General features: G+C 38.9%; 1 protein-coding gene across 5 annotated transcripts in view; it reads left to right on the top strand.

The window, feature by feature from the left end:
* Positions 1-27,627, top strand: part of atp8a2 (ATPase phospholipid transporting 8A2) — a 567,355-nt gene that overhangs the window by 518,103 nt on the left and 21,625 nt on the right. For all 5 annotated transcript variants that reach the window (XM_043691978.1, XM_043691979.1, XM_043691980.1 and 2 more), the window contains 2 exons: positions 7,056-7,144; positions 9,943-10,047. In XM_043691978.1, the coding sequence (XP_043547913.1) occupies positions 7,056-7,144; positions 9,943-10,047 (194 nt within the window). The remainder of the gene's footprint in view (positions 1-7,055; positions 7,145-9,942; positions 10,048-27,627) is intronic.

Here is a 27,627-nt window from a genome sequence, read left to right as displayed (position 1 = left end):
GGAATTGAACCCGGGTCTCTGGTGCTGTGAGGCAGCAGTGCTAACCACTGTGCCACAGTGCTGCCCATTCTGGGGTTCTATTCTATGATTTTCCTTGTGTGTTTGTACATCTACCTGAATGCAGTTCTGTCTGGTCTACATTCTGATCCCATTTACAAACATCGAACAGAGTCACTGACACCATTGCTGTATGATTGAGCAGTACATCAAGTCACATGGGATGGATACGTATGTTAAATAGAAAAGAAAATACAATAATTATTTAATGAAGAACATTCCCAAAACTATACAACTTGGACTTTGATTTTTTTTTCTTTACATTGATTTTCCGGAGTCAGTTTCTAACATCTTTGTGAAACAAGGCATGGGGCAGGCTGTTCTTAAAGTTCATTGCAAGAAATAACTAGCTTTCATATTAAACAGAGTTTATACAGTCTCAAATAGATTCCTACTGTGTTGAAGATGAGAAATCCAGAAGCCTAATTTTTAAAAGGTTTGCACTGCCACTGAAACATGTTTCACAATAGCTCTTCAGTATTTTGAAACTGTGATGTTTTTTAGTCAGGAACTCCAGAGATTAAAATAAATCAATTTTTTTTTAAATTTACAATCAGTTATTTCTATTTTCAGCTTTTCTGCTTTTTTTCAAAGCAATGGTTTAAATTTTACAGCAGTCATTGCCTTAAAAGTGCAAATGTCAGATTAGTGTGGCAAAAGTTCAGCATCACATCTGAATTCGGTCCACTCTTAATATTATGTTACCATTATGTTATTCAGTCACTACCCCCGAGTGTGGTGGACAACAGGACACTGAGTAAATTTAAGGAGGAGAGAGACAGATTTTTAATTAGTAACAGGTTAAAGGATTATGGGGAGTGGTCGGGAAACTGGAGTTGAGGTCAAGATAAGATCAACCATGATTGTATTAAATGGCAGAGCAGCCTCAAAGGTCTGAATTTGCCTACTCCTGTTCCTTGTTGTTAATGCATATAGTTTCCATCAAGGGGTGTTAGGAAGTGAACAGGAAAGGCAAACTTATCTGTGTGCGTTTTTCTCCCTACTAGTAAACAACTGAGATAAATTGTAGCAGTGGTCTGATGATGTCAGTTTTGTTCCACTGACTATTCCACGTAGATTCCAGCAATGAGGGGGCTGTATTTCCTTCATTGTTGTGCAAAAAATATTTAAGTCTGCTTTAGTCCACTGTTGTGAAATCAGCACAGTCTGGGGCTTGAATCATTGTGCCTCAATGTGAGATCAGGGAGCATATTTTTAATTGGACCTATGTTGCATATTCCATCTAATATTTTCTGATATTTACTTTATACTATGCTTTGCAAATTTGACTACACCAACTTCAGTTCAACAAAAGATCAACTGACATGTATAACACTCCTTAATCCCCGATCCACTGAGCTTATTTAATGTAATCAGATTCCAGTGTTGGCCAGCCCCTACTCCCTCCACAAATATTCTTACTTCCTTCCACAATGCATCACTTAGACTGATCTAGCATCTCTATCCAGCTGCTTTCCCGCTCTAAATGCTGATTAAATTTTTAAAAAGAGACATTGCAGTTAATATCTGCAGGCTTTTCAAGCAACAGATCCCAGTCCAATTAAATATTAAGATCAACTATTTGGTACACACATATACTTTTGTGGTGATGTTTATTGAGGAATAAGTTTTAGCTAAGAAAGCTTGAGAACTCCTTACTCTTTAAATAGGCCCACAGGATGTTTTACAAGTACGTGAATGAGCAGATGGGATTTCGTTTCAACATTTCTTATGTAAAATGGCATTGCTATCAGTGCACTTCTCCCTTAGTCATTGCATGCTACACTGAATCAACCTACATTAGTTATATATTCTTTCTTTCTGACTGAGACCAAAGTATGCTAAAAATGAGCTTAGGCTGGTAATGGCTACCAACTATGCATTATCAATACAGGTCAAGATATAAGTTATTCCCTTATACCCTCAAATGAGTATTGCACGCTCACATCAGATCAGGTTGAGTGATTCTACTGACATTGGTCAATGTCACATTCAAATGATGTATATCTGTGGACTGTTTGGCACCTTCAGAATATAAATCTAACTATATTATATCTAACTAAATTTTGATGTATGTGGGACAGAGTCTCTCTGGCACTCCTCTTAGTGTACAATTCAGTGGGGGCATCAACAAAAACCTGGGAAAGATTTTGTAACAACAACAAATTGCTTTTACTAGCATTCATGATAACCACTTGCAAAATGGTGATAATAGGAAGTTTAAGACAAAATATTTTATGTAGCAAATCCTTAAAATCAGCTTGAAGGCATATTCTATCACATCAGTTCAAAGGAAGGATCTAATGAAGACTATTTCAGGAGAGGCTATTCCATGATTGGTGTTTTATTTATTTGATGTCAAGTGATTTTTGGATCCAAGCTTCCTATATTCAGTGTAATTTAGGCTCGTCCTCTGATGATCCTAAAGCAGTTTCATTCAACAATTCCATGTCAGTAGATTCCAGCAATGCAAAGAGCTGTATTTCATTCATTGTTGTTCCCAGGTTGTGCAAAAACATTTAAATCTCCTTTAGCCCAATGCTGGCAGACAGGCATGATCCTAACAGGAGGAGAAAGTGAGGACTGCAGATGCTGGAGATCAGAGCTGAAAATGTGTTGCTGGAAAAGCGCAGCAGGTCAAACAGCATCCAAGGAACAGGAGAATCGACGTTTCAGGCATAAGCCCTTCTTCAGGAATGTGGAAAGTGTGTCCAGCAGGCTAAGATAAAAGGTAGGGAGGAGGGCATTTCCAACGCCCCTTCCCCAAGTCCCTCCTCCCTACCTTTTATCTTAGCCTGCTGGACACACTTTCCTCATTCTTGAAGAAGCGCTTATGCCCGAAACGTCGATTCTCCTGTTCCTTGGATGCTGCCTGACCTGCTGCGCTTTTCCAGCAACACATGATCCTAACAGGATACATCATTAGAGCATTGTGAAAATAAAACCTGCTCCTGACCAGACTGAAGATAGGAATTATTTGAGAACCATTCTTCTCTTTGCTGCTGCAGGAGCAAAATAAAAGACAAAGTACACTCCCATAAGTTTGATCCTTTCACATTTTAAGATAGACTAAAAATTATGTTTAGATTTTATTAAGGAATAAAATATTTTAATAATGTGGCACAATAAACCATTTACTTATTCTAAAATTTAATGCCTTTCACCCAGCTGAAAGTTATTTTGCCTCTCTTTCTGCCATTTGATTAAATTCATTAGTTGAATCTCAGTCACTTCAGCACCACTGTTTCCTCAAAGCATATTGCTATCAGTCGAAGTTTTAACAGGATCATTGTCTGCTGAGGGATACAATGGTACTGCAGATTGCTCTTTCGGTCTCAAACATGTCTAAGACAGACAGCTGTGCAATCCTATTGAAAGATATGTTGAAGGAGAATGTTTTGATTAACCAATTCCAAATCCCAATTTCCCACACTACATTTCCATACCTTTTGTTAGCATAATTAAATGTAGTGATTGAATAAAGAGTATTATCACTGTATTTTCTATTTTAGTATTCTTGTAAAATATTGTAGTAAACTCTAATTTTCTTTTGATTAACTGTTGGATATTTCATTTATTTTCTTGAATGAGTGTTTATACTTTTTTTCTGGACATTACAATCTGACTCATTAAAGAGTTTTCAGCATATCTGAATATTTTTCCAATAGCCAGCAATATATTTTAAAGCACATCTGTTAAAAGCAGTATCCTCTTTTCATTATAGTTGCTTCTGGTTGCTAACAGTGAGCATTAGAAAATAGTTCTTAGATTTTTTGGGTTCTAATGTACTGTGACAGTTTTTCTCATGTGATTAAGTGATCTAATCAGTAGTAGTGACTCATAACAAGATGGCCCAGATTACACCTCATGATTAGTGTATAACTTATTTTTCCTGGTTTTGCACTGTTAAAATTCTCATGAAAAATAGAACTGCAGTCAAATCTGTACAAAAAAGGATAATAATTATTGCTTAGAGTTTTATCTGAATTTTACCCCAGTGTTCATTATTGCATTCATAGCCTTTTAGAGGAATATTGAGTGAGAAAACAAGACAACTGCTTGTTAGAAAAGTGAATGTGCTATGAGACTAAATGTATTGTAAAGATTTCCAGTTTTTACTTGGGTTATCAACAAGAATCTAATGCGATTATGATACTTTATTTCATATAAGTCTGTTATTTTTGCTGTTTTCTTATGGTTACAGACAAGAAGAAATGCTTCACAGATAGAAACTGCAATTATGAAACCATTTCCTCAAGATATGTCCTTCAAACCACTAGAATATTAATTTAGCTTCCAGCTTTAGCAGTTACTCATATTCAGTTGCCTTCACCAGTGGAACAAATTTTCCCAACTTTTGGGCCAAGCTGCTGAATGGAGCAGTTGCAAAATGAACCCTTTTAAAAACACTGATACTGCACAAAAAAAAACCCTCTTGAATGAACTTGGGAGTTAAAGGCCAACAATTCAACAAAAAAGTAATAGTTTGGGCCATTGTGTACTCATGGTCAGAAGACAAAAGCAAAGTAGGAAAATGTAACAGAAACAGGATGGACTTAAGGTGAAGGCTTTTTTTTTGTACTGGTGCCAGGTTATGCTGAAGAGGCATGAAACAGCTGCTTTCTCTGCGGTCTGAGACCTACTAGTCAGAGCACAGTTCCTGTCCAGGGTTTCCAGCTGAAGTCACTTGAGACACAGATACTGCCGATTGCATGTTTACTCATCTGTGAGAATGCTGACAGCAGGCGTTTGTAAATTCCCACAGTTGGCCAGCTATAGACATAGAACAGATGCCTGGATTATTTGGACTGATTCTGTAAGGCTTTTACTGCCTGTGGATCTAATTCATTCTTTGTTATGGACTGAACTTTCTGAAATTCAGTTTAGTTAGGAGTCACATATTCTGTAGGTTTCATTGGAATAACGTTTCTTAATTAAACTCTCCTCAAACTGAATATTGCCTGATTTTTTTGTCCCAAAATCAAATTAGTGATTTAAATTATGGAATATTGGATAGTAACAGCAGGGGATTGATGAGGAGAAATGTTCTAAAGCCACCAAAAAACTGTCAAGCACACAACTGCTGTGTAACTGACCCATGTATTGCATGCTTGAAAACATTATTTGACTTTCACATAATGCTTTTCATAAGAGAATCAAACTTGCATTTATGTAAAACTTTTCACAATCTTAGTTGTCATTAAGTTTTTTTTAGGTGAAAGAAAGTGAAACAATTTTGATTGTTGTCACTGATTTAAAATTGCATCTGTTGCAATGATGCCATCTTCCACAGGGCTGCTTGCTTTTCCTTAATCAAGGAATGTTTTCCCCTATTCTCCCAATCCATGGTTAATCAGGTCTGACTCATTTCTCACATACCTGGCCTTACTCCCTTTATATTTTGCTCTGGGCATCCTTACAATCTGTTCCACTTGATTTCTGAAGAAGAGTCACTAGACTTGAAGTGTTAACTCTGATTTCTCTCTACAGATACTGCCAGACTTGTTGACTTTTTCCAGCAATTCCTGTTTTAGTTGTGTTTGTCCTTCATTTGGTTCCCCTGCAACCCACCACAGACTTAGCCTAGCAATTACATGCTTTAGTGCTCAGTCAGTACTGGAGCTCTTGAGCCACTCTTGGTGATGGACATTGAAGTGCTCTTCCCCCTCCCCCACCAATTCAAACTTCATTCTGTGCCCTTGCCACCCTCTGTGCTTCTTCCAAGTAGTATTAAACATGGAGGAATACTGATTTATCAGCTGAGACAGTACAGTAGGGAGTAATTGCAGGAGGTTTCCTACTTTGTTTGACCTGATGCCATGAGACTTCATGGAGTCCAAGATAATTGTTAATGAGCCTCCAGAGCAGCTGCTTCCCAACTGTATACCACTGTTATGCCATTACTGTTGGCTGTTTTGTCAACTGGATGATGTACTGCACATAGTATCTGGGAAATGATCTGTAAGATAAGAATCCATGGGTACGACTGTCAGGTTGTGTTTGGCTGATCTGAGGGATAGCTGTCTCAATTTTCACACACAAGCCCCCAGATGATAGTAAGGGGCTTCTTTCAAGGTCATCAAGCTGGGTTTGCCATTGTTATTTCCTGTGTCTTGTTCAATTCCCTGCGGTTCATCAGTTTTAATCATTCATTAAGACCTTGCTGTGATTTGATACAATGGAGAGGCTTGCTAGGCCATGTCAATGGGCCTGGAGTCACATTTAGGTCAGATCAAGTAATGACTGTAAATTTCCTTCCCTGTTGAAACAGGTGAGTTTTTATGGCAATCAACAGTGGTTATATGGCTGTCATTAGTCTTTAATTGTAGATTTTTATTGAATTCAGATTTCGCCATCTACCATGATGGGATTTAAACCCATGTTCCTACAGCATTAGCCATTGTCTCCGAATTCTTAGCCTGGTGACATTACCACTACATCACTGTATTTGGCTAAAATGTGCCACCGCTTTATTGTGTGGTAGTCCATATATTTTCAAAGGTAGCCATGATGTGGAGGTCCCGGTGTTGGACTGGGGTGGCCACCTGACGAAGCGGCTGTGCTCCAAAAGCTTGAGTGATTTCAAATAGACCTGTTAGACTATAACCTGATGTCATGTGACTTCTAGCTTCATATGTTTTCAAAGGCCTTAGTCTTCTAAGTCTTGAGTATGATGCAACATAAATCAGATCTGTTGCACTGTTATCATTCAAGTGTTTAACACTTTAAAACTGCCTAATTAGCTGTCAAGGCAACTGCCCATCAGTCGTGTACAATAGTTAAAGGTGTTTCATAACTAAATTAGAATATGTTGTCTTGCACCCAGTTTTGATGATATAAAAGTAATGGAGTCTTTTTAGTCCGATTTAGTGGTTGCCAGAATGACTGTACACATCAGCCCTCACCTTGTGATTCGCTCCACTAACCTCCAAATTGCTGCCAATCTCTTCTCTTGCAATGAATGATGATTATTTTGCCCTTTATTTTCTCTTTTGCAGGCTGGTGTGATGGTAAAATGTGCGACATTCTGGCTTGGTTTGTTCGTTGTGCCCATTGCGTGCCTGCTAAAAGATGTAGTTTGGAGAGCGTAAGTATTATTGAACTGCAAAATCTTGAATTTACGTAGCCTTTTTATGACAGTAAATTGTTTCAAGATATTTCATAGGACTGCTAATAAACAAAATGTGACATTTTTGAATGAGACATTAAACAATGTTTTGTCTATTGCATTGGGTACATGTAAAGGAAAATGGCAAATTGGAGGATAGCAGCAGAAATCTCCCTGTGCCGTGTCCAATATTTATCCCTCAACCAGCACCATGTACAGAATGATCTTGTCATTCATCTCATTACTATTTGCGGGATCAAATTGTGCATAATTTGGCTGTCACATTTTTACACATTATAGCATTGACGACCTTTAAAATTACTGACTACAAAGTCTGTAAAGCATTGTAGGGGTATTCTAAGATAATCCATAATGCTATGTAAAAAACAAACATTTTATAAGTCTCTTTTTCTCTTTCATTTTCTCTCTCCTGATGTGTAAAACTGGCTTCGCTATCCATGATCAGATATGACTGAACCATATCATTGTGTTCTTAGACCATATTAAAACCTTAAGACAAAGAGGCAGTATAGGTCATTCAGCTCATTGAATCTTCTCTGCCATTCAATGAGATTATGGTTGATCTAATAATCCTCAGCTCCACTTTCTTGCCTTTTCCCTATAACGTTGATTCGTTTACTGATTAAAAATTTGTCTATCTATCTCATGCTTCAATACATTTAGCAATCCTACCTCCACAGTCCTCTGTGGTAAAGAATTCCACAGATTCACTACCTTCTGAAAGAAGAAATTCCTCCTCCTCTCTCTCTCTCTCTCTCAAATGTGCAATCCCTTATTCTACATTTCTGCCCTCTTGTTATAGACTGTCTCACAAGGTAAAACAAATGTCCTTATTTACTCCGTCAACTCCTCTAAGAATCTTGTATGTTTCTATAAGGGCACCTCTCACTTTTCTATATTCCAATGAATACAGATCAAATATATTCAACTTCCTGTATGGAGACAGTTTCTCCATACCTGGTATCAGCATAATGAAGTTTCTCTGAACTGTCTGCAATGCTACTGTATCTTTCCTTAGATAAGGGACCCAAAATTGTTCACAGTGTTTCTGCTATAATCTGACTGGTACTTTGTATATTTTTAGCAAAGCCTCTCTACTTTTATTCTCCATTCCCTTTGAAATTAAGGCCAACATTCCCTAATACCCACTGAATTTGGATGCTAACTTTTTGTGATTCATAGATGAGGACTCCAAAATCTCTCTGCTTTCTGCCGTTCTTTGCCATTTAAATAATATTCAGCTCCTCTGTTCCTCCTGCAAAAATGCTTAACCTCACTTTTCCTCATTATATCCCATCTGCCAAGTTTTTGCCCAAGTTTAACCTGTTTATTTTTTTGCCAAAGCCACTTGATATTTCTGGATTCTTCTGTCCATTCTCTACACACTTTTTTATGCTATATGAGGTCTCCATATGCTGATTTGTCATGCTTCATATCAAATAGAGTTTTGGGGGAGATTTAGCAGGTTATACAGCTGGTTGCCCTTCCAACTGTGAACCCTCCTATTTATCCTGGCTTGGGACTGGCACCAGTGCATGTTGGCTAGCCTCCAACATTAGCTCGGTTTAGCTGAATCCCTGAGATAATCTTTGAAAACCAAGCTAAATTATTTATTTTTTCTACTAACAACAACCTCATTGGATATCCTGCTGAACTGCCTTCTTTCACTGCTGCAGTCCATTTGGTATAGGGATACCTACAATGCGCTTAAGGATGGAGTTCTAGGATTTTGATCCACTGATGGTGAAGGAACAGAGATACAGTTACAAGTCAGAATGGTATATGGCTTGGAGGGGAACTTGCAAGTGGTTGCGTTCTAATCTATCTGCTGTCCTTTGCCTTTATAGAGATCACCAGCTTAGAAATTTCTGTCTGAGAAGCCTTGATCCATGATAAGGTGTTGCAGTCTATCTTGTAGCTAGTACACACTACTGCCTTTGCATGTCAGAGGTGGAGGGAGTGCATGTTTAATATGATATAAGGTGGTAATGAAGTGGACTGCTTTGTCCTGGGTGGTGTTGAGCTTCTTGATTCATGTTGAAGTTGCATTCATCTGGAAAAATAGAGATTTTGTCATCACACACCTGACTTGTGCTTTGAGGAGTGTGGAGGTGAGTTACTTGCTCCAGAATTCTTAGATTATGACCTGTTCTTATAACCAGAAGATTTAATATGGCTATTTCAGTTCACTTTCTGGCCAATGGTCTTTGGTCCTCAGTCTTGCTCCCTAACCTTGCTTTACAGGTCCTTGACCTTGATCCCTGGTCTTGGCCTCCAATTGGCATGGCTCTTGGTCTCACTCCACTATCCCTTGGCATTGGTGCCCATTCCCATCACCACTTTTCCTGGTCTTGCTGACTGCTGCCACTCACCCCTGCATTGCAGGCTCATTCTCTCTCATGCTCACTATGAAACTATTAGCATGAGCACAGGAGAGAATCTGCCTTTCCTTGAAGGAGCTGGTCCTTACCATTCCTTTCTATTTATTTAGGAGTTGAGTTTTCTTGGATTGGTTACACCAGTGAATGAATTTTTCCAGGCAATTTTTAGATTTTGGAGCCCACCTTCACTTGTGTATTTGGAACACTACCTCCAGCCCCCAATGTGGCTCAGTGTGAGAGTAGCACATGGACATTTAGTACAATCAATGAACTATTCCAATTGAGCTAAACAAGTCTTCCCTCAGCTTTTCATATGTCTTCTGTTTTCTGCCTGTTTTTTGAAATACTGAACTGCTTAAAAACTCTGTTCACCAGAGGCTGGCATTCTTACCGGAAAACTTTGCTGGAAGAGGTTCAGGAACTGGAAGCTCGATCTCAAGATCCATCAAAAGCGGTACTACGTGGTATCAGTACGAAGAGGTAGGATGAGAATAATGGTCATGATACAGACACTTCTACATAAAAGGTTTAGTATAGAAATTAAGCCAGCTTTGCTTAATTCTCCTGTTGTGGCTTGAGGATATCTATTTTTAGGTGGTTGAAAAACGGAAAATGTTAGAAATTCTCATCAAGTCAGACAGTGTCTATAGAGAGAGAAAAACAGGCATTACCGTTGTGGTCATTGACATTTCAACAGATTTAGCTTTCTTGGGCACTGATGTTTTTGGAAAAGTTGGGACTTTCTAGTCCATGAAGTAAATTCTCTTCATTCTTTACTCTGTCCATCCACTCACTTTAAAATGTACGAAAACATTTAAGAGCAGAGCGAAGAGAGGAGTAATTAAATTTTATGCCTGCATACACACTTAATTTGGGCCATTAGTTTTGCCTGCTGTATTGAAGTTGTCAAACCGGTCGCATTGTGTTTTACCTCCATTCCATCAAAATATATCCCCTGCAGTGATTTTTTTTAAAAAAGACACTGCTGTCCGCCAAATTGTAGCATTTACTCTGAGAATGGAATCATGGATTCTTTTCTTCTTGCTTTAGTCAGAAGTTTATTTCCCTACTCTTTTAAGTTACATTCTTACATCCATGCTATTTCATTGCTCTGTTCAAACTTGTTTGCAGTAAACTTCAGGAATTACAATTGCATTGATGTGTGTCTCTCTAAATGTATATGTTTCTGTCTCTATCTGTGCTTGTGTGGATGTATAATTTAAAATAGCATCTCTGCATTTTGCATAACCTTGATAGAAATCATAAATAATACAATTCAAACTGTATTCCACAGTATTGCATCTATGTTCATTCAGTGCAGGTCAGGATACGGTTTCAAACCTGCGCTGTCCAATTGTGTACCATCTGCAGAATTCTTGGCTAGCAACTCTTTACAAATCAGAGACGCAATCTTCCTCCTGCACCTTTTAGCTAACGTGAAAGAATAGTTAAGAGGAAAGTAAGCATAAAATGAAATATGCCTTCAAAACTATATTAACAATTGTTTGAAAAGAATGTATGAATGGTTTAGTCAAGAGTAGTGCATTTAAGGCCTAGATTATGAGGAGAAATAATTTTCCCAGAGAGGATTGGAAGTCTTTGGAAAGCTCCTCCTCAAAAGGGTCCTTATATATTTTTATGGCACAGTCACGTAGATTTTTGTTAAGTGAGGGATAAAAAGATTATAGAGATAGGCGGGATTGTGGAGCAGTCAGATCAACCATGATCTTATTAAATGTTGGAGCAAAGGAACTCAAAGAGTTCCTGCTTCTAATTCTTCTTCTTCCTTCAGTTTGGATTCTCTGAACAGTGTAACAATAAGGATTCCAGCTTTCTAGTTCATAAGTTTTGAATCTCATCATCCTTATTTTTTGTTGAAATTAGTAATGCTAGCACCTGTTTTAGATCCGTGACATCTCTTTGCTAAAATATTTGAATAATTCTTCTGTAAATACCAGGATATTTATCTGAAGGATCAGTGAGACCAAGTTTGGCATGCAGGTATGACTGGCATCATAACACTGCACCAGCAGGTTATGGGGACTGTCTATATTGCATTGCATATCATGGTTTGGTATGTGTTTCTTCTCATTGTTTCAGTTCCATTATGTATGTCAGTGTCACAACTACATAAGATGGAATGATCTCATTCCTTAAATAATCTTAACTATTTGACAAATGACTGACTTGTCATTTTAATTTACCCAAATCTCTCAAAATGAGAAAGGTTTTCGAAAGTTGAGTTTTTGAAACAAAATCGTTAGTGAATCTGTGGTGTTTCCAGTTCCACGATTATTGAGCAAGTTTAGATAGTGAATCTATTTAATGGTCTTGTGAATTTATTTAGGTTTGCAACAGAGCTCTTGGGATAAGCTAAATCAAGTGTAGCTGCAGAAGAATGCCTTGAAAATGTATAAAGAAAGTGACTATGCTAATGATAAGATTGGGACTCAATTGAGTTCCATCAGATTTTTATTTTACATAAAATTGATTGCTTAACATGATTTAATTCAGTCACCATGGGAACAATCACTAACCAGAGAAAATGAGGACTGCAGATACTGGAGATCAGACTCGAGAGTGTGGTATTGGAAAAGCACAGCAGGTCGGGCAGCATCGAAGGAGCATGCAGATTCGATGTTTCGGGCATAGATCCTTCAGGAATACTGAAGGGCTTATGCCCGGAACATCATTCTCCTGCTCCTCGGATGCTGCCCGACCTGCCGGGGTTTTTGCAGCTCCACACTCTCGACAACAATCACTAACCAACCAACTAATACTGACAGCACACACTTGTAACAAACCATTGTAACTAAGTACATAGATCACAAAGGTTCAAGAGTCGTAGATCAGATTTAAAAGGAAATAGTCAAGATCTGCAAAAGTTCCAATTGTTGCAACAATTCCATGAAAGATCTAAAATGGTTGTTATTGAGATGTCTTAATTAGTTTGACCCTTGTTAGGACCAGCAAAGGCAAGAATACAGTCTTTTTATTTTATGACTACTACTAATTTTATTGCTTATAAAATGAAATTAGCAATACATGCTAAAATAGTTGATTATTCAGTGAAATGTGCTCGCAAAGAATCTCCGTACTATTGTACTGTGGTGAAATTTGAATTTTTAAATGTTCAAATAGCTGGATTCAAAAGATTTGCTGAATTCAAGTATTTGATTTTCTACTGTATTATTTACAAGTTTAAAGTGAGGTAGAATTTGCTGTGCTTTGTTAGCTTTGATTGTAGTTCATGTCCCACTAGACAGAATTAAAGATGCAACAGGCAAGACTTTGCTGATAGATGTTGGCATTTTTTGTTGAGGTGATAAATTAAGCTTTGCCTAACTGTTATTCTTAATTTAATGATCATAGCCAATTCATAGTTTCTTATTGAATGGGAACTTTATGAATGAAACCCCTGAAGTTCTGTTTCAATTTATTGTTGGTGTTGAAGCTCCTGAAAGTTGTAAGCGCAATTTTGTTAAAACATGTTCTAAAGTTTAATATGTAAAACATAAACAAAGGATTAATTCAAGCCTGTTCAAAATTCAGTTGCAGTCAGGTTCTTCCTGGGTCAGCTTTAATCCTCTAACCTATTTATGTTCAGTTCCTTAGAGAATCCCTTGTTGATGTACGAATTCTGCAAGTTATTTGAAAATTGGATCAGTGAACATTCTTTTATTTGCAATTGGGACCTTAGTTGTTTCAAAATAGAATTAACTATAGTTTTAACATACTGATGAAGTGAACTATAATCTTAATTGTTCATTAGCCATGTTTGATGTGCTTATCAGCTCCATTAGGAATGTGGAAGCAGCAGTAGCCATTCGGTCACTCAAACCTGCTTGCTATTCTAAGTTATAACTGATTATCTAACTAACTGTCATTTTCCTATGCTATCTTCATGTTTCCTAATGTCATTAAGTGGCAGAGTGGTTAGTGTTGCTGCCTCACAGCTTCAGGGACCCGGGTACAACTCCAGCCTTGGGTGGCTGCCTGTGTGGATTTTCCACATCCTCCCTGAGTCCCGTGTGAGTTTCTGCCAGGCTCTCCAGTTTGCTCCGACGGTCCAAAGATGTGCAGGAAAGTTTGATTGGCCATGCTAAATTACCCCAAAGTATCCAAGGATCCAGAATTGGTGGATTAGTAGTAAATATGGGGTTAGAGGCATAGGGTGACTCTGGATGGGAAGCTCTTTTGAGGGTTGGTGTAGACCCAATGGGCCAAATGGCCTCCATCTACACTGTAGGAATTCAATAAGTATCTAGAAATCTGTTGATGCCGGTCTTGGACATAATCAATGATAACACTTATACACCTCTCCAGAATAGAGAATTCAGAAGATTCAGAATCCTTTGAGTGAAGAAATTTCTCCTCATCTCCATCCTAAAAAGCTTGGAGGTGCCGGTTGGACTGTGGTAGACAAAGTTAAAAATTACACAACAGCAGGTTATAGTCCAACAGATTCACCTGGAAGTACTAGCTTTCAGAGTGCCTCTTCTGATGAAGGAGCGGCGTTCCAAAAGCTAGTGGTTCCAACTTTCTAATGTTTATCTAGAATGGAGGAATAGTAGTGTTCTCCAGGCTCCATAAAACAAGCCTGATCCATGAATCACCTTTTCCTAACCCAGACGCACACACAGTCCCAATCAACATCTCAGACATCTCTTAACTCTTTCTCTATGAGCTTTCCCATATCTGCAGGTGTTCCATACCTAAACACTGCCTGGCAATGCTAAGGAGGCCCAGCCCTACACACAGTAGTAGAATCACCAGTGCATTAGTAACATAGGGAACATGGAAACAGGAGTAAGCCACTCAGTTCCTAGAGCCTGTTCCACCATTCAGTTGAGGTTGTGGCTGATCTGTGGCCTAACTTCGTATATGGCCCATATCCCATTATATATATTTGCTTAGCAAAAATTTATCTATCTCAGAGTTAAAATTAACAACTGATCCAACATCAACTGCCAAACATCTATCACCCTTTGTGTATCAAAGTACTTCAAAGCTGTGGAGGCCAAGTCATTGTGTGTATTAAATCAAAGATGGATAGGTTATTGATTGGTAAGAGGATCAAAGGTTACGGGGAGAAGGCAGGAGAGTGGGGTTGAGAAACATATCAGCCATGAGTGAATGGCAGAGCAGACTCGATGGGCTAAATGGCATTATTTTATGGTCTAACACCTCTCCTGAACAGACTGGCCCTAATTCTCAGACTGTGTACCCTAGTCCTAGAATCCCCGGATAATTGAAATAGTTTATCTTTATCTACCCTGTCTTTTCCCATTAATATCTTAAAAACTTCAATCAGATCACCCATCAACCTTCAAAATTTTGGAGAAAACGGGTGCAATTTGTATAATCTCTCTTCATAACTTAACCCCAGTTATCATTCTTGTAACCAACATTGTACATACTCCAAGGCCAATATATCCTTCCTAAGCCTGTGGGCTACATACTTCGTCCCAAATTAGACTAAGCTGCTGACTTTAATCATGATGAACAGGGGTCAGACAGCCAAGACAAAACTTTGTTCATAGATGTTAGAATTTTTAATTGAGGTGAGAAATTAAGCTTTGCCTAACTGTTGTCTTTAATCATAACCAATTCATAGTTTCTTATTGAATGGGAACTTTATGAATGAAATCCCTAGAGTTCTGGTTCTTTATCATTTATTGTTGGTGTTGAAGCTCCTGAACATTGTAAGTGCTATTTTGTTAAAATGTATTCTAAAGTTTCATGTGTAAAACATAAACAAAGGATCAACGTTGGTGTTGAAGCTCCTGAACGTTGTAAGCGCTATTTTGTTAAAACACGTCCTTTTAAAAAAAAGAAATAGAAACAGAATTATTGGGTTATATTTGCAGGCTGCTGGGAAAGTTGATTGAATAGACATCATGGAGAGGTGATAGAGTTTTGCCAATGGTGAATTACTATCTTGACTTTCAAAATTTTTATTTATGCCTTGACCAATTTCACAAATAAGGATAATTTTGGTTATCTCTTTGTTGTTTGGGTACCTTTGTGGATAAGGCGACTGTCATATTTTTTAAAGTATTCACCAGACATTAGAAGTACTTAATTGGTTATAAAGTGCTGTGGAATGTTTTGGACCTGTACTTTAGTGCAAGTGCACAGTATAATGATTCTGAAAGATTTAAGTCTTTGTGTGAATGACTTAACTGTCTTCTAACCTTAGACATTAAACAACTGCAAATATTGGACCTCTTCTCCTTTTAGTCAGTTTCAGTTCCAGGGGTATAAATAATTCTGACTAACACTTTTGGAGACAGTACCTAAACAATTTAATTTTCCACAAAAACCTATTGATTTTGTAATTTCTTCCCCTCATTTTAAATTTTGCTTTTTTTTGCTGGCATATGTTAGTCTTTTTTGCATTTTATTTATTTTGTTATCTTTATTTTCTTCTTCATTCTGTCTTTTACATCCATTTCATCAGAACTGTTTTCCTTGGGACTGCAGGCTGCAGTCATTATATAGGACAAGCATACAAGAAAGGTTGAGATTAAGAATCACCTTATTGAAGATTAGTAACGTTGTTGAAGCGTACCATGACACCTATTAAAAATGGACAATTATTAACAACCACAAATAACTTATTATGGATGCAGTCTGAATCTCAATCTAATACCACTTTCAGCTTTTGAATTATGGACCGCCTTCAGACATGGGGTCATTTTGTTACTCAAAGCATGGGATACACAGGTAACGTGTGGGTGACAATTGATGAAAGGCATTTTGAATAATGACAGTTTAATTACTCCACATCCACAACAGAGGATGGGTCGGCATGGTAGCTTAGTGGTTAGCACTGTTGCCTCACAGTGCCAGGGTTCAATTCCACCCTCAGGTGGCTGTCTGTATGGAGTTTGAACATTCTCCCGGGTTTCCTATGGGTGCTCTGGTTTCCTTCCACAGTCCAAAGGTGTGCAGGTTAGGTGGATTGGCCATGCTAAATTGCCTGAAATGTCAGGGATGTGTAGGCTAGGTGAATTAGTCATGGAGAATGCAGGATTATAGGGATAGGGTAGGAAGGGGTGGTTCTGGGTGAGATTCTCTTTGTAGGATAGCTGTGGACATGATGGACTGAATGGCCTCCTTCCACACTGTACGTATTCTATGATTTTCTTACTCTGTGAAGCATAGAAAATTATAGTACATCACTTTCCAAGGAGAGGTAACTTTGATGTTTTCATGGGTATATGTCCCAAATAGTGTGACACTGAATAAGATAAACCAAGCAGATTTTCACAGTATTGTCATAGGCCTCAATAATCTGAGCATCCCTGAGCAAAGAAAAGATAAACTGGCTGTGATTCCTTCAATCTTAGGAAAAGCTTGGTTTGGTTATGATTGTTTTCCCAACTGCTCACATTCGCTGTCTAAACTTGCATGTAAATAATGGTTACTCTGACAAGGTACCAACAGCATGATAGCAACAAAATGCAAAATATGCTGTGCCCTCTAGTGCTGATGATTAGTTCTCAATCATTTCTTACACAAAGTGGAAAACATACATTTGACCAAATTCGGTCAGATTATATGCTTGAGACAGCCTCAACCCTCTTTAGTTTTTTTTCAGGCAGCGACTCTGCATACTGGTAGAACCATCAGAAGCAATGGTGACTATCAGTACTGCATATAGGCCAAGGAGGGTAACAAAATTGAGCAGCGGTGGCTTGAATTGGCACCAGTGCTTGGTAGGAGATTAAGTGCTGTCAAATGTCTCTTCAACTTAGTGACATCATGTTAGGTAAAATTGTAAAGTACCTTTGTAGCCAGACAAAGTGCATTGTTGCTAAGAGAAGAGATTGTTATGCCTAAAATAGTCTGGCCCTTGAAACAACTTCTAAAGAATTCCATTGCAGCAGCTGATGCTATGGAAACATATATTTGTTTCCAATATATACTGAAGTTACTTGCATAAAATTATATCTCTCCTGACAGATAAAGACTTTTTCTTGGATAGAGAAAGACTGGAAATTCCATTATTGTTTAACAACACACCACTCGTGTTGTATACCTCAAGTTTTACAGCAAAAGCCCAGTAAGGCACATTGCGTTAGCTGAATGAGGTCCGTTTTAGTGATTCAGTACATATCTCTATATGTTTGAGAACTTGTCAAGGTAGAAGATACTCATGTGATATCAATGACTATGATGGCAGATTCAGAAGTAAGGAGATCCCCAGTCATCAAAGCTTACTTGCCACTGGAACTGGACCAACCTTCTGTCAAGGACCATGGGTCTGCTGATGTGCAACAGCATTCCCAAATTTAAAAAAGTGTTGTGCGTAATGCGTCTACCTAGAGGAATTGAACTCCATCCCAGGTATACAAATATGACACAAGTCCTGTGGTGATCAGTGAGAGGTGATGGGAACTGGATGGAGAGATCTGGAAGTCCCTAGACTCAGATCAGCACGACAGTGGTGGCATTTGACTCAATCATTTCACTCTTGGAATAGGAGGAGGAGAGCTTTCTTCAAGACTGAGCAACCTCTTCAGGATCCACTCAACTCACCCCACATAAAGAAGGAGCTGGAATAGATGCCCTAAAAATAGTCTGTTCTTTCACCAAACTGGCTGGAAAACAACATCCAGTGGGTTCATCAACCTGCAGCCTGAAAACCAAAATGAAACTCAATCTCAGAACTTGGAATATAGAAACCCTCATGGACCATGAGCAAAACAATCATCTGGAAGAAAATCTGTTGTCGGTGAACTCAGGTGCTTCAACGTTGAAATCTTTGCCTGCAGAAGACTCAAAAAGCAGGGGTAGGGCAGTGGAGGGAAAAAGATCATGTTTACACCTCTTTTGAGAGAGAAAATTCCAAGGATCAGCTCAGGATACATGGAATTGGATCCGCAATTAAGGACAAATTCATCAACCAACTCTTGGAGCCCCCAGTTGTCACATGACTGTCCGTCTCGAACTTTCCATGAACCAGCATGAGTGCCTATGCTTCAATCCTTGATGCCACAGAAGTCTGAGAAAGGTTTCTACTCCATCCTTGACACCATATTTGCTAACATCCTGAAGGAAGATAACATTATATAATTATAATTATAAAATTATCTTCATTGGAGACTACAACACAAGGGTTGGAAAGTACACCCAATTCTGGAACGGAATCATCAGATAGGAAGGAGTCAGGAATTGCAACCCCAATGGGATTCACCAAATGTGCAGAACATCATCTGGTCATCACCAACACACTGTTCTGTCAAAAAGATAAGTTCAAGACTTCTTAAAGGCCTCTACAATCAAAGCATTGGCGCACAATGGATTACGTCATCATTCACTCCCAAGACAAATTGAATGTCCTCATTATTGAAGGAATGATCAGTGAAAATGGCTGCCAGACAGACCATCAGCTCATCCGCTCCTCAGTGTCCATCAAATGTCATCAGAAGCAGCTGAAGACAAACAAACATTTCAGAAGAAAATTCAATGTTGAGTGGCTTCAAGAGCCAAGCTGATTGATGAACTTCAACAACGTCTTCACCAAAATCGCCAAAAAGTTCATTTTAAATAGAGCAGAGGAAATCAGAAAAGAGACATATGGTGAAGAAACTGTTGGCTACCAGACAAGAAACACCAAGATTGGTTTGACAAGAATGACCGTATCATCCAAGACCTCATTGACAAGAAGAAGAAATCTCTCCATGTCTGCAAAACAACATCACCAGCGAGGTAAAAATGAGAACTCATCAAACAGCAAAGACAGAGGTCCAAAAAAGAACTAGAGGAATCGAGAACCACTGATGGACTGAGACAGCTGAGGAGCTGCAACTCCTTGCTGATGAGCATGATACTTAAGTGCCACCAAGACAATAACAGACCCAACACCCTTAGTTTCAAATTGGTGCGGAGTAAGGATGACACTTTTTTTTTGCTAGACAAAGGAAACAGTAGTCTCTGGACAGAGCACTTCAAAGAACTCCTAAATCACAATATAGTCATCGAGGGTGTGCTTGAGGAAATTCCCCCAACTCCCCATCAAAGATGATCTTGGACTCTAACCTAGTGTGACAGAAGTTGAAGTTGCTATTAGATACATGAACAATGGAAAAGCTGCCATTCCAGTGGATATTTTTAAACTTGGAGGAGCAGAGTTCACCTGTCGTCTCTATCAACTGTTCCTGAAAATCTAGAGCAACCGCAGGGATGGTGTCATAGCCACTGTCTTCAAGAAAGGGGACAAAGTGGACTGAGAACTGCCAAGAAATCTAGCTACTCTCCATTGCCGGGAACATCAAAGCACAAACCCTAGCTTGGTGCCTTTTCCCAGTCTCAGAGGAAATCCTCGCTGAAAGCCAGTGTGACTTCCGACCAAAACCCTGGAACTATGGACAGATTTTCACTGCTCAACAGCTTTAAGAGAAATGCCAAGAGCAACACCAACCACTCTGCATGGCCTTCATTGATCAGACCAACTCAGTCAGTTGGGAAATACAATACAAGATCCTATCAAAGGCTAGCTGTCTATTGATATTCATCAACATCCTCCATTTCCTTCACAAGATATTAGTGATAGTCCTCACCGGGAATATGACACAATCCTTTGTGGTCAATAAAGGGGTCAAACAAGTATAGGCAGGGGTCAAACTAGGATTGGTCATCGTCCACACCTTTTTCTCCATCTTTATCAGCACCATTCTTCATCTTGTAAAGAAAAAGCTTCCCAGTGGTGTGGACATTATCAACAGGATGGACAAAAAATTTTTCAAACTCAACCAGTTGCAATCCACGGAGAAAATGACAGGAACCCTTGTTCCTTGTGAGGCTTACTTGTGGATGACAATGTCATCACTGCTGTCAAAAGAGAACCTGCAAGCTTCATCTAATGCCTTCACAGAAGCATACTGAAGAATTGGTCTTAGCTGAAACCTGAAGAAAACACAAATCCTTTACCATGCCATCCCAGGTCAAGTTCTGGTCCATTCTTCTATGAAGATCAACAGAGAAATCCTTCCAAACATTGACCATATCCTCTACTTGGGAAGCTACCTCTGAATCTAAGGCTGAAATCAGTAGAGATTCAACATCACATCCAATCTATGAGCACTGCCTTCAAACATATAAGGATGGCGGTCTTTGACCATGACGTCTATGCTGATACCAAGATCCTTGTGGATAAGGCAGTTATCCTTCAGACTTTTCTAAGCAGATTCGAAACTTGGACTACACATAGAACACATCCCAAGACTCTTGAGAAGTATTGTCAATATCATTTGAGATGATTCTCTGCACTAGCTGGGAGAGCAGGCATACTAACATCAGTGTCCTTGAAGCAGCTAATAACACCAGTGTCAAGGCAATCTGAAGCAAACTCTGCTGGGCCTACCATTGCTTACAAAGCCTGAGTTCTAACTACCAAGGTTAACCATCTTTGCCTAGCTCAAGGAAGGGACTTGAACAAGAGGACAAAAGAAACCTTTCAAAGATTCCATGAAGGCTTCCTTTAGGAAATATAACACAGATGTCAATACATGGGAGACCTTGTTCAGAGAAACTGACTTGGAGGAAAGCCTTGTAGGGACACAATTTTTTGAGAACGTCTGTTGGCATGAGGAAGTACAGAAAAGGAACTGGAATAAGGGATGCCAGTGATCTCAAGGCCAAGGACCGACTTCCACCTCCCAGATTAACCTGTAAAATGTGTGGCCGGAGTTGTGGCTCAAGGATCAGGCTCATCAGTCATACAGAACCCATGATCAATGACTTGGAACTTCCTAGGAAGACAATCATACTTATTAGCGAGTGATTGCCAATGATGACATGGTGTGATTAGCCTTGATCTTACTGGATCTTGGTAAATTCAAATGTGTCAAAAGCAGTTTATTTAATTTAGTTGCGCAAAATGCCATGAAATTTGTGTTATGTTAAAATTTAAATAACATAATCATTCCACGTGTATTCAGTAATGTCAAGTATACTATACATACAGTACAACATCATCAGAATAAAGAATACTTGACGCACCTGCAGTTCAATTACATATCCAAGTTTACTTCAAAATTAGCACAAGAGATTTCAATTCCAACTCAACATGAGAGAAAAAAAAATTACAATCTGGGATAATCCCGATTGAAAAAAAATTGTTGGAAGTGTTATATTAGAGAATTTGAATGAGAGAGTTCATAACGTTGTTATTTTGAATACACTGAACTTATGTATTTATTTTTGGTCCATAGTGCTTATGGTTCAGGGTAGTTGTGCTGACTCATCAAGTAACACAATGATCTACTGAGCTTTTCTTAAATGCTATGCTTGGCTAATCTGAGCCATTTCATGTCCGAATTGGAAGGAGGGGTGGTGTGAAATGCAAGAGATTTTGCATACTGGTAGTGGTACTGAACACTTGTCTTCCCAGTATCATAACCTCAACATATTCCATTTCCTTTACCTCCTGTTCCATGACATTGTTGTCATTTAATCCCTCTTGGCTTCTACCGACTTCCGACATTTTATTTTGTTTGTTTCCCCCCACCCCAAGCATAAAATCCATCATGTTTCTGCCTTTCCTCAGTTCTGAAGAAGTAATATTCAACTGGATCACAAAACAGAACAAATTAGAGGAAACATTCAATGCCGTCAACAATATCCTGACAGGCATAAAATTCACAAAGAGGAGGGGAATGACTACATTCCTGTAATGACAGTTGAACATACAGTTAATGGTGAGCTTCAAACCTGCGTCTACAGAAAAACAACAAACACAGACCAAATACTTAACTTCAGAAGCAATCATCCCACACCCCTTAACGGAACTGCATCAAGACATTATTTCAATGAGCTACATTACACTGCAGCACCCAAGAACTACAAACAGCAGAAGAAAAGTATCTATATAACATTTTCAAGAAAAATGGGTACCCAATAAACACAGAAAGTGTGGACTGCAGATGCTGGAGATCAGAGCTGAAAAATGTGTTGCTGGAAAAGCGCAGCAGGTCAGGCAGCATCAAAGGAGCAGGAGAATCGACGTTTCGAGCGTAAGTCCTTCTTCACAATCCACCAATTCCTCAGAAACAAGCCCAGACAAGCAGACACAATGCAACCAAAAACTATAGATACATTAGCTTACACCAAAGACACATCAGAAATGACTTCTGGACTACTCAGACTCCTAGGCATTATGATAGCCCACAAATCTACCAATGCACTTAAATAACAACTAATGTACCTAAAGGATCCATTAGATACTACCAACAAAACTAACGTCATTTGCAAAGTACCATGCAAGAACTGTCTAAAAAAAAAACTACATCGGACAAGCAAGCAGGAAACTTGCAACCAGGCTACACAAACACCAACTAGCCACCAAAGGACATGACCCATGATCACAAACAAAGAAGGACACCACTTTGACTGGGACAACTCACACATCCTAGGACAGGTGAAACAAAGACATACATGAACATTCTTAGAGGCATGGCATTCTAACCAGATCCCATCTACCTTCCCTTGAAAAAAAGAACCAGAAATGACATCATCCACCTTCAGAAACCAAGACCTTTTAATAGAGAGGTGGAACATACCAGCAGCACTTCACTGGAGACTCTCACTGATGATGTTACGTAGTCATGGTGACGAAACATCTGAAAACAAAGCTCCCAGCTCAGCGAGCTAATTTACGTACTTATTAACTGTTTTTCTCCACAGATTTGCTGAACATGATATGTTTTCAGAAATTGTTTCCAGATTTCCAGCAGCTTTTATTTTTGATGACTGAAATATATGTTGAGTGTGTTTGAGGACAGTGGTTTCACTGGAAGCTGCAGAAACCCACCATTTATTAATATTCCAAACACTATTTACCTGATTCAGTTGGACTTTTGGGAAAATACACTTCTTTAAAATCAACCATATGAAATTGATCCAAATTTCTATTAGAATTGAATGTAGCAATGAGTTTTTAAAAATTATTATAGCATATTGTTTTGTTTTGTTCCAAAGGACACTTAAGGTAGAAATAAAACATAAAATGCTGGAAATATTCAGCAGGTCAGGCTGCATCTGCAAGGAGAGAAAATTAGTTTCATACTAGAACAGCTTATTCTATGAAGGTAGTCACGTTGAAAAGTTATTCTTCCCCGGAAAGATATTTGCATCACTTTTAAAACACAGTGGGCCATTCAAGTAACAATCCCTTGATGTCATGCACAGCATTAAAATGAAATCTTGCATGTGCAGTGACAATGAGACATTGATACAAGTTTATGTTATGGACTCTTTCTCATTAATTATTATTTTATTAGTTTAGTTAGTTTTAATAATAATACCAATGAAAAAACATTCAAAAATTGAAAACTGGTTTAATTCACAAAATCAATTGTTTTATTTTACTGAAGTGGGAGATAGCATGGGGCAGGGTGATTCTAGGCACACACAAGATGGCTGCTGAGCCATCAGTTGGCCACTTGACACGCAAGATGGCTGCCGGACCACAATATGGACAGAGACAGCAGAGCAAACACAGACCCTGCCTGGGGCCACCAGAATGCCAGCACAATGCACTCACAACCTAGTTGATTAGCTTAAGGCAGGTGGGGGAGAGAATACACATGAGTAGCATATACTGCCCAACGAAGTGTCTGGGTCCAGCCAATATCTGATAGAAATGCTAACTGTTTGATATGGACTCAATACAAAGTGAAACTGACAATGACTGTGCTGAAACTGATAACAACCGCGCTGAAATTTACAAAGGCTGCTCTGGAACTGACAATGACTGCACCAAAACTAGTCTGCAATGTTTACAATAAACAAACCATGTTACAGAAGCAATAACCTCGTCACTGATCTATTTTATCACAAAATGTATAAAGTATCTTGTTATGTGCTCTGGGTTGAGAGAAGAATCGCAGCTGACCACTGTGCTTTGGTGTCTTTCTCTCCCTGGAGCTCCGGTATTTCCTTGTACATTAAACTGTGTCATTGAACCCTGACTCTGACGCCGAGACTGGTGATTTTTCCCCACCACAGTACATTCTCTTGAGTATCAGTGAGTTTTCGTTGAGTACATTTATATTTCAAATCTGCTTGCCTTGAAAGGAGTGTCTGATATAAATGCAAGTTTTTAAGCTTTTAAGTGACTTAGTGATCCCATCTGAGAAATGTTATTGCTGTAATTCTATCGTGGTTAATTTTAATTTTTAATGCACTTCATTTACCATTTCTCCATAACAGAATTTATCTTGTCAACTGCTGTTTTGTGTTGGGCCTGTATTTTCAATTGTCAGTTACTGAGCACCAGTGGCAAAGTGGTTACAACACTGTCACCCAAATATTTCAACTGCCGCTTTCATTGTCCAGCTACATGCTCCTAACAGGCAAGGACAATCCAAACAAATCAGCAATATGAAAGAATTATTGTTTGTTTATACACACAAGCTGAGTGGTCAACCCAACCATGACCAACAAAGTGGCATCCTGTGGTATTCAAAATAGCATCCTGTTGTAATAATATGCTGATTGTGGTATTGTTGTCTCAAGCCTTTTATGGTCATGAACTGAAACAATTTTTTTATTTCAAAAATATACTTTATTCATAAATATTTATATACAAACACACATAGTCACTAGGGCACTTTGATTCTGTACAGTCTTTACACATGGAGAACAGACAAAAAAACTCAAGGCATTTCTTACTTATACAAGACCACATTTATATTCATGATCTGAAATGATCCTTGCATCCTTCAGCTGCAGCATTGCATTCAATAGGGTATTAATCCCAACAATCTGATTGTTATCCCAGTCCCATTATTTATCTGATAGTGACTGTTCAAACATTTCACCTGAAAATGGTGTAGCTATTAAAAGGCATATCAGTTTTCACATACTTCCCATAGACATTCTTTGACTGTGTACCACAGTACTTGTTGTAGCATGCCCAACTTAGATATCTGCTGATATCCATTCGTGTCTCTGTGAAGCTGAGTTACAGGTTCTATACAACAGAACTTGTACTTCAAAATAGTCCCTTTAACATAATAAAAGGTCCAAAGGTGTTTCACTGGAGAATTGTAAACAAAACATGAAACCAAGTCATATGATGTAAGATGAGGGAAGCTTAGCTAATTAAGTAGTTTAGGTGGAAATATCTTAAAGGAGGAACGAGAGAGAAAAGCAGAGACATGTCGGGGTTTGGGAGCAAAAGAACCCTGAAGTTAGGGCCTCAGCAGCTGACAGCATGGTCATCAATAGTGGAGCTATTGATCTTGAGGTGCCGAAAATGCTAAAGTTTGAGCTGGGGGAAACTATAGTACAAGGGGTGGGTGAGACCATGGAGAGATTCAAAAACAAGGATAAAAATGTTAAAATTAAGGCCTTGCTTGACCAGGTGCCAATGTATTCATTGAGCACTGGGGTGATGAGTGAACAGGACTTGATATGAGTAAGGACATGGGCAACAAAATTTTAGATGATCTGAAAGTGATATTGGATAGAAAGTAGGAGGCCAATCAGTGTATTGCAATAATTGTATAGAGCAAGGCTTCCTAAAGTGAGCTCAAAAAGTGACATTTTTGGGTTGCAAGATCCCAGACACCAGTGACCATTATGGAACTCTGACCAGACTACGACAGCTTAAATCTTGCATCTGAGATACCTAAACTCAAGAGGACCTCCCCCTACCTCCACTGGTATCATGATAGTCTCTCCCCTTTGCTGTGGTTCTGTTCGCCGAGCTGGAAGTTTTTGTTGCAAACGTTTAATGGTAGTGTTGTCCCAGTCGAATTCATGTTGCTTGTTGTCTGCGTGTGTGGCTACTAGGGATAGCTGGTCGTGTCGTTTTGTGGCTAGTTGATGTTCATGGATGCGGATCGTTAGCTGTCTTCCTGTTTGTCCTATATAGTGTTTTGTGCAGTCCTTGCATGGGATTTTGTACACTACATTAGTTTTGCTCATGTAAACCACAGCAACAAGCACCTGAGCTACAAATCTTCCCACAAACTTTGATCTCCCCTTTCCCCCCCATCCCATCTCCTTTCTCTGATTGCTCCCACACCCCATCATTCTCACTGCAGGGTCATGACAATGTTCAAATCTTTAAATGGGGTCATGGTAGGTGAAGGTTTGGGAACAGCATTCCCACTCAGTGGCTATGTAGCCATTCCAAGAATCAACACAGACAGATAGGTGTGCCAAAGTAATGATTTCCAATTTTGGAAGCTGCTGCTGCATATAGCATGAGAAGGTCAAAGAAAAATAATGAAAAGGAATGTAGTTTGGGAAATATTAGTCTTGGGGTAGCTGATTGGAGATGGGGTCCGAAGTTATTCCAAGGATAGAAATAGATAGTCATAATGATTGAGCAGAAATGTGCTTAGACATTCATCTTGTGGGCAACTATTACATTAAAGTTCCCAACAATCTTGTTCAGCTTCATGACAGTTGCCAGGGCGAGGAATGAAACTATTTGCTCAGGAATAGCATTTGTAATGGGGATCAAAGACATGGCTTCAGTCTTCCCAATTTTAACTGGACAAAATTTCTGCTCATCCAGCACTGAAATAGTCTGACAGAGATATGGAAAAATACTTTGTTAAGAACTATTTTGATCCTGTAGAAAGGGTAAAAAGCCTAATTTCAGAGACTTGAACGTTGAGTTCCAAGAAAGACAAGTTTAGATTTTAAATGTGATATTGGAGAGGAGAGAGAGGTTGGAAATGGAGTGATAATTTACAGGGACAGAGGGGTGGGTTTAAGTATTTTTTGTAGAAGGTGATAGCAGATAAGGATAGAAGTAAGAGTTGCTAAGAGGAGAGAACCATTCGTAGTATCAGTTAATGTGGAAATTTAGCAGGGAAGTTGGATGCTAAACAATTTAATGGGAATATGGCCAAAGGAGCAGGAAGTGCGTCTCTTTAGCAAGATGACCGTGCACAGGTCATTAGAGGGAGGTAGGAGAGAAACTAATAAATATTGCATGTTTATGATTACAGTAGGAGTATCTTATGGAAGGTTTGGCCAGATAGGCTAGGGGTAGTGGCAAAGGTAGATGTCTGGATGGCCTCAATCTCA

The sequence above is a fragment of the Chiloscyllium plagiosum genome, chromosome 6 (assembly GCF_004010195.1).
Source record: "Chiloscyllium plagiosum isolate BGI_BamShark_2017 chromosome 6, ASM401019v2, whole genome shotgun sequence".
Lineage (NCBI taxonomy): Eukaryota > Metazoa > Chordata > Chondrichthyes > Orectolobiformes > Hemiscylliidae > Chiloscyllium > Chiloscyllium plagiosum.
The sequence above is the reverse complement of the archived record's forward strand: the minus strand, read 5'-3'. Positions and strand labels throughout refer to the sequence as shown.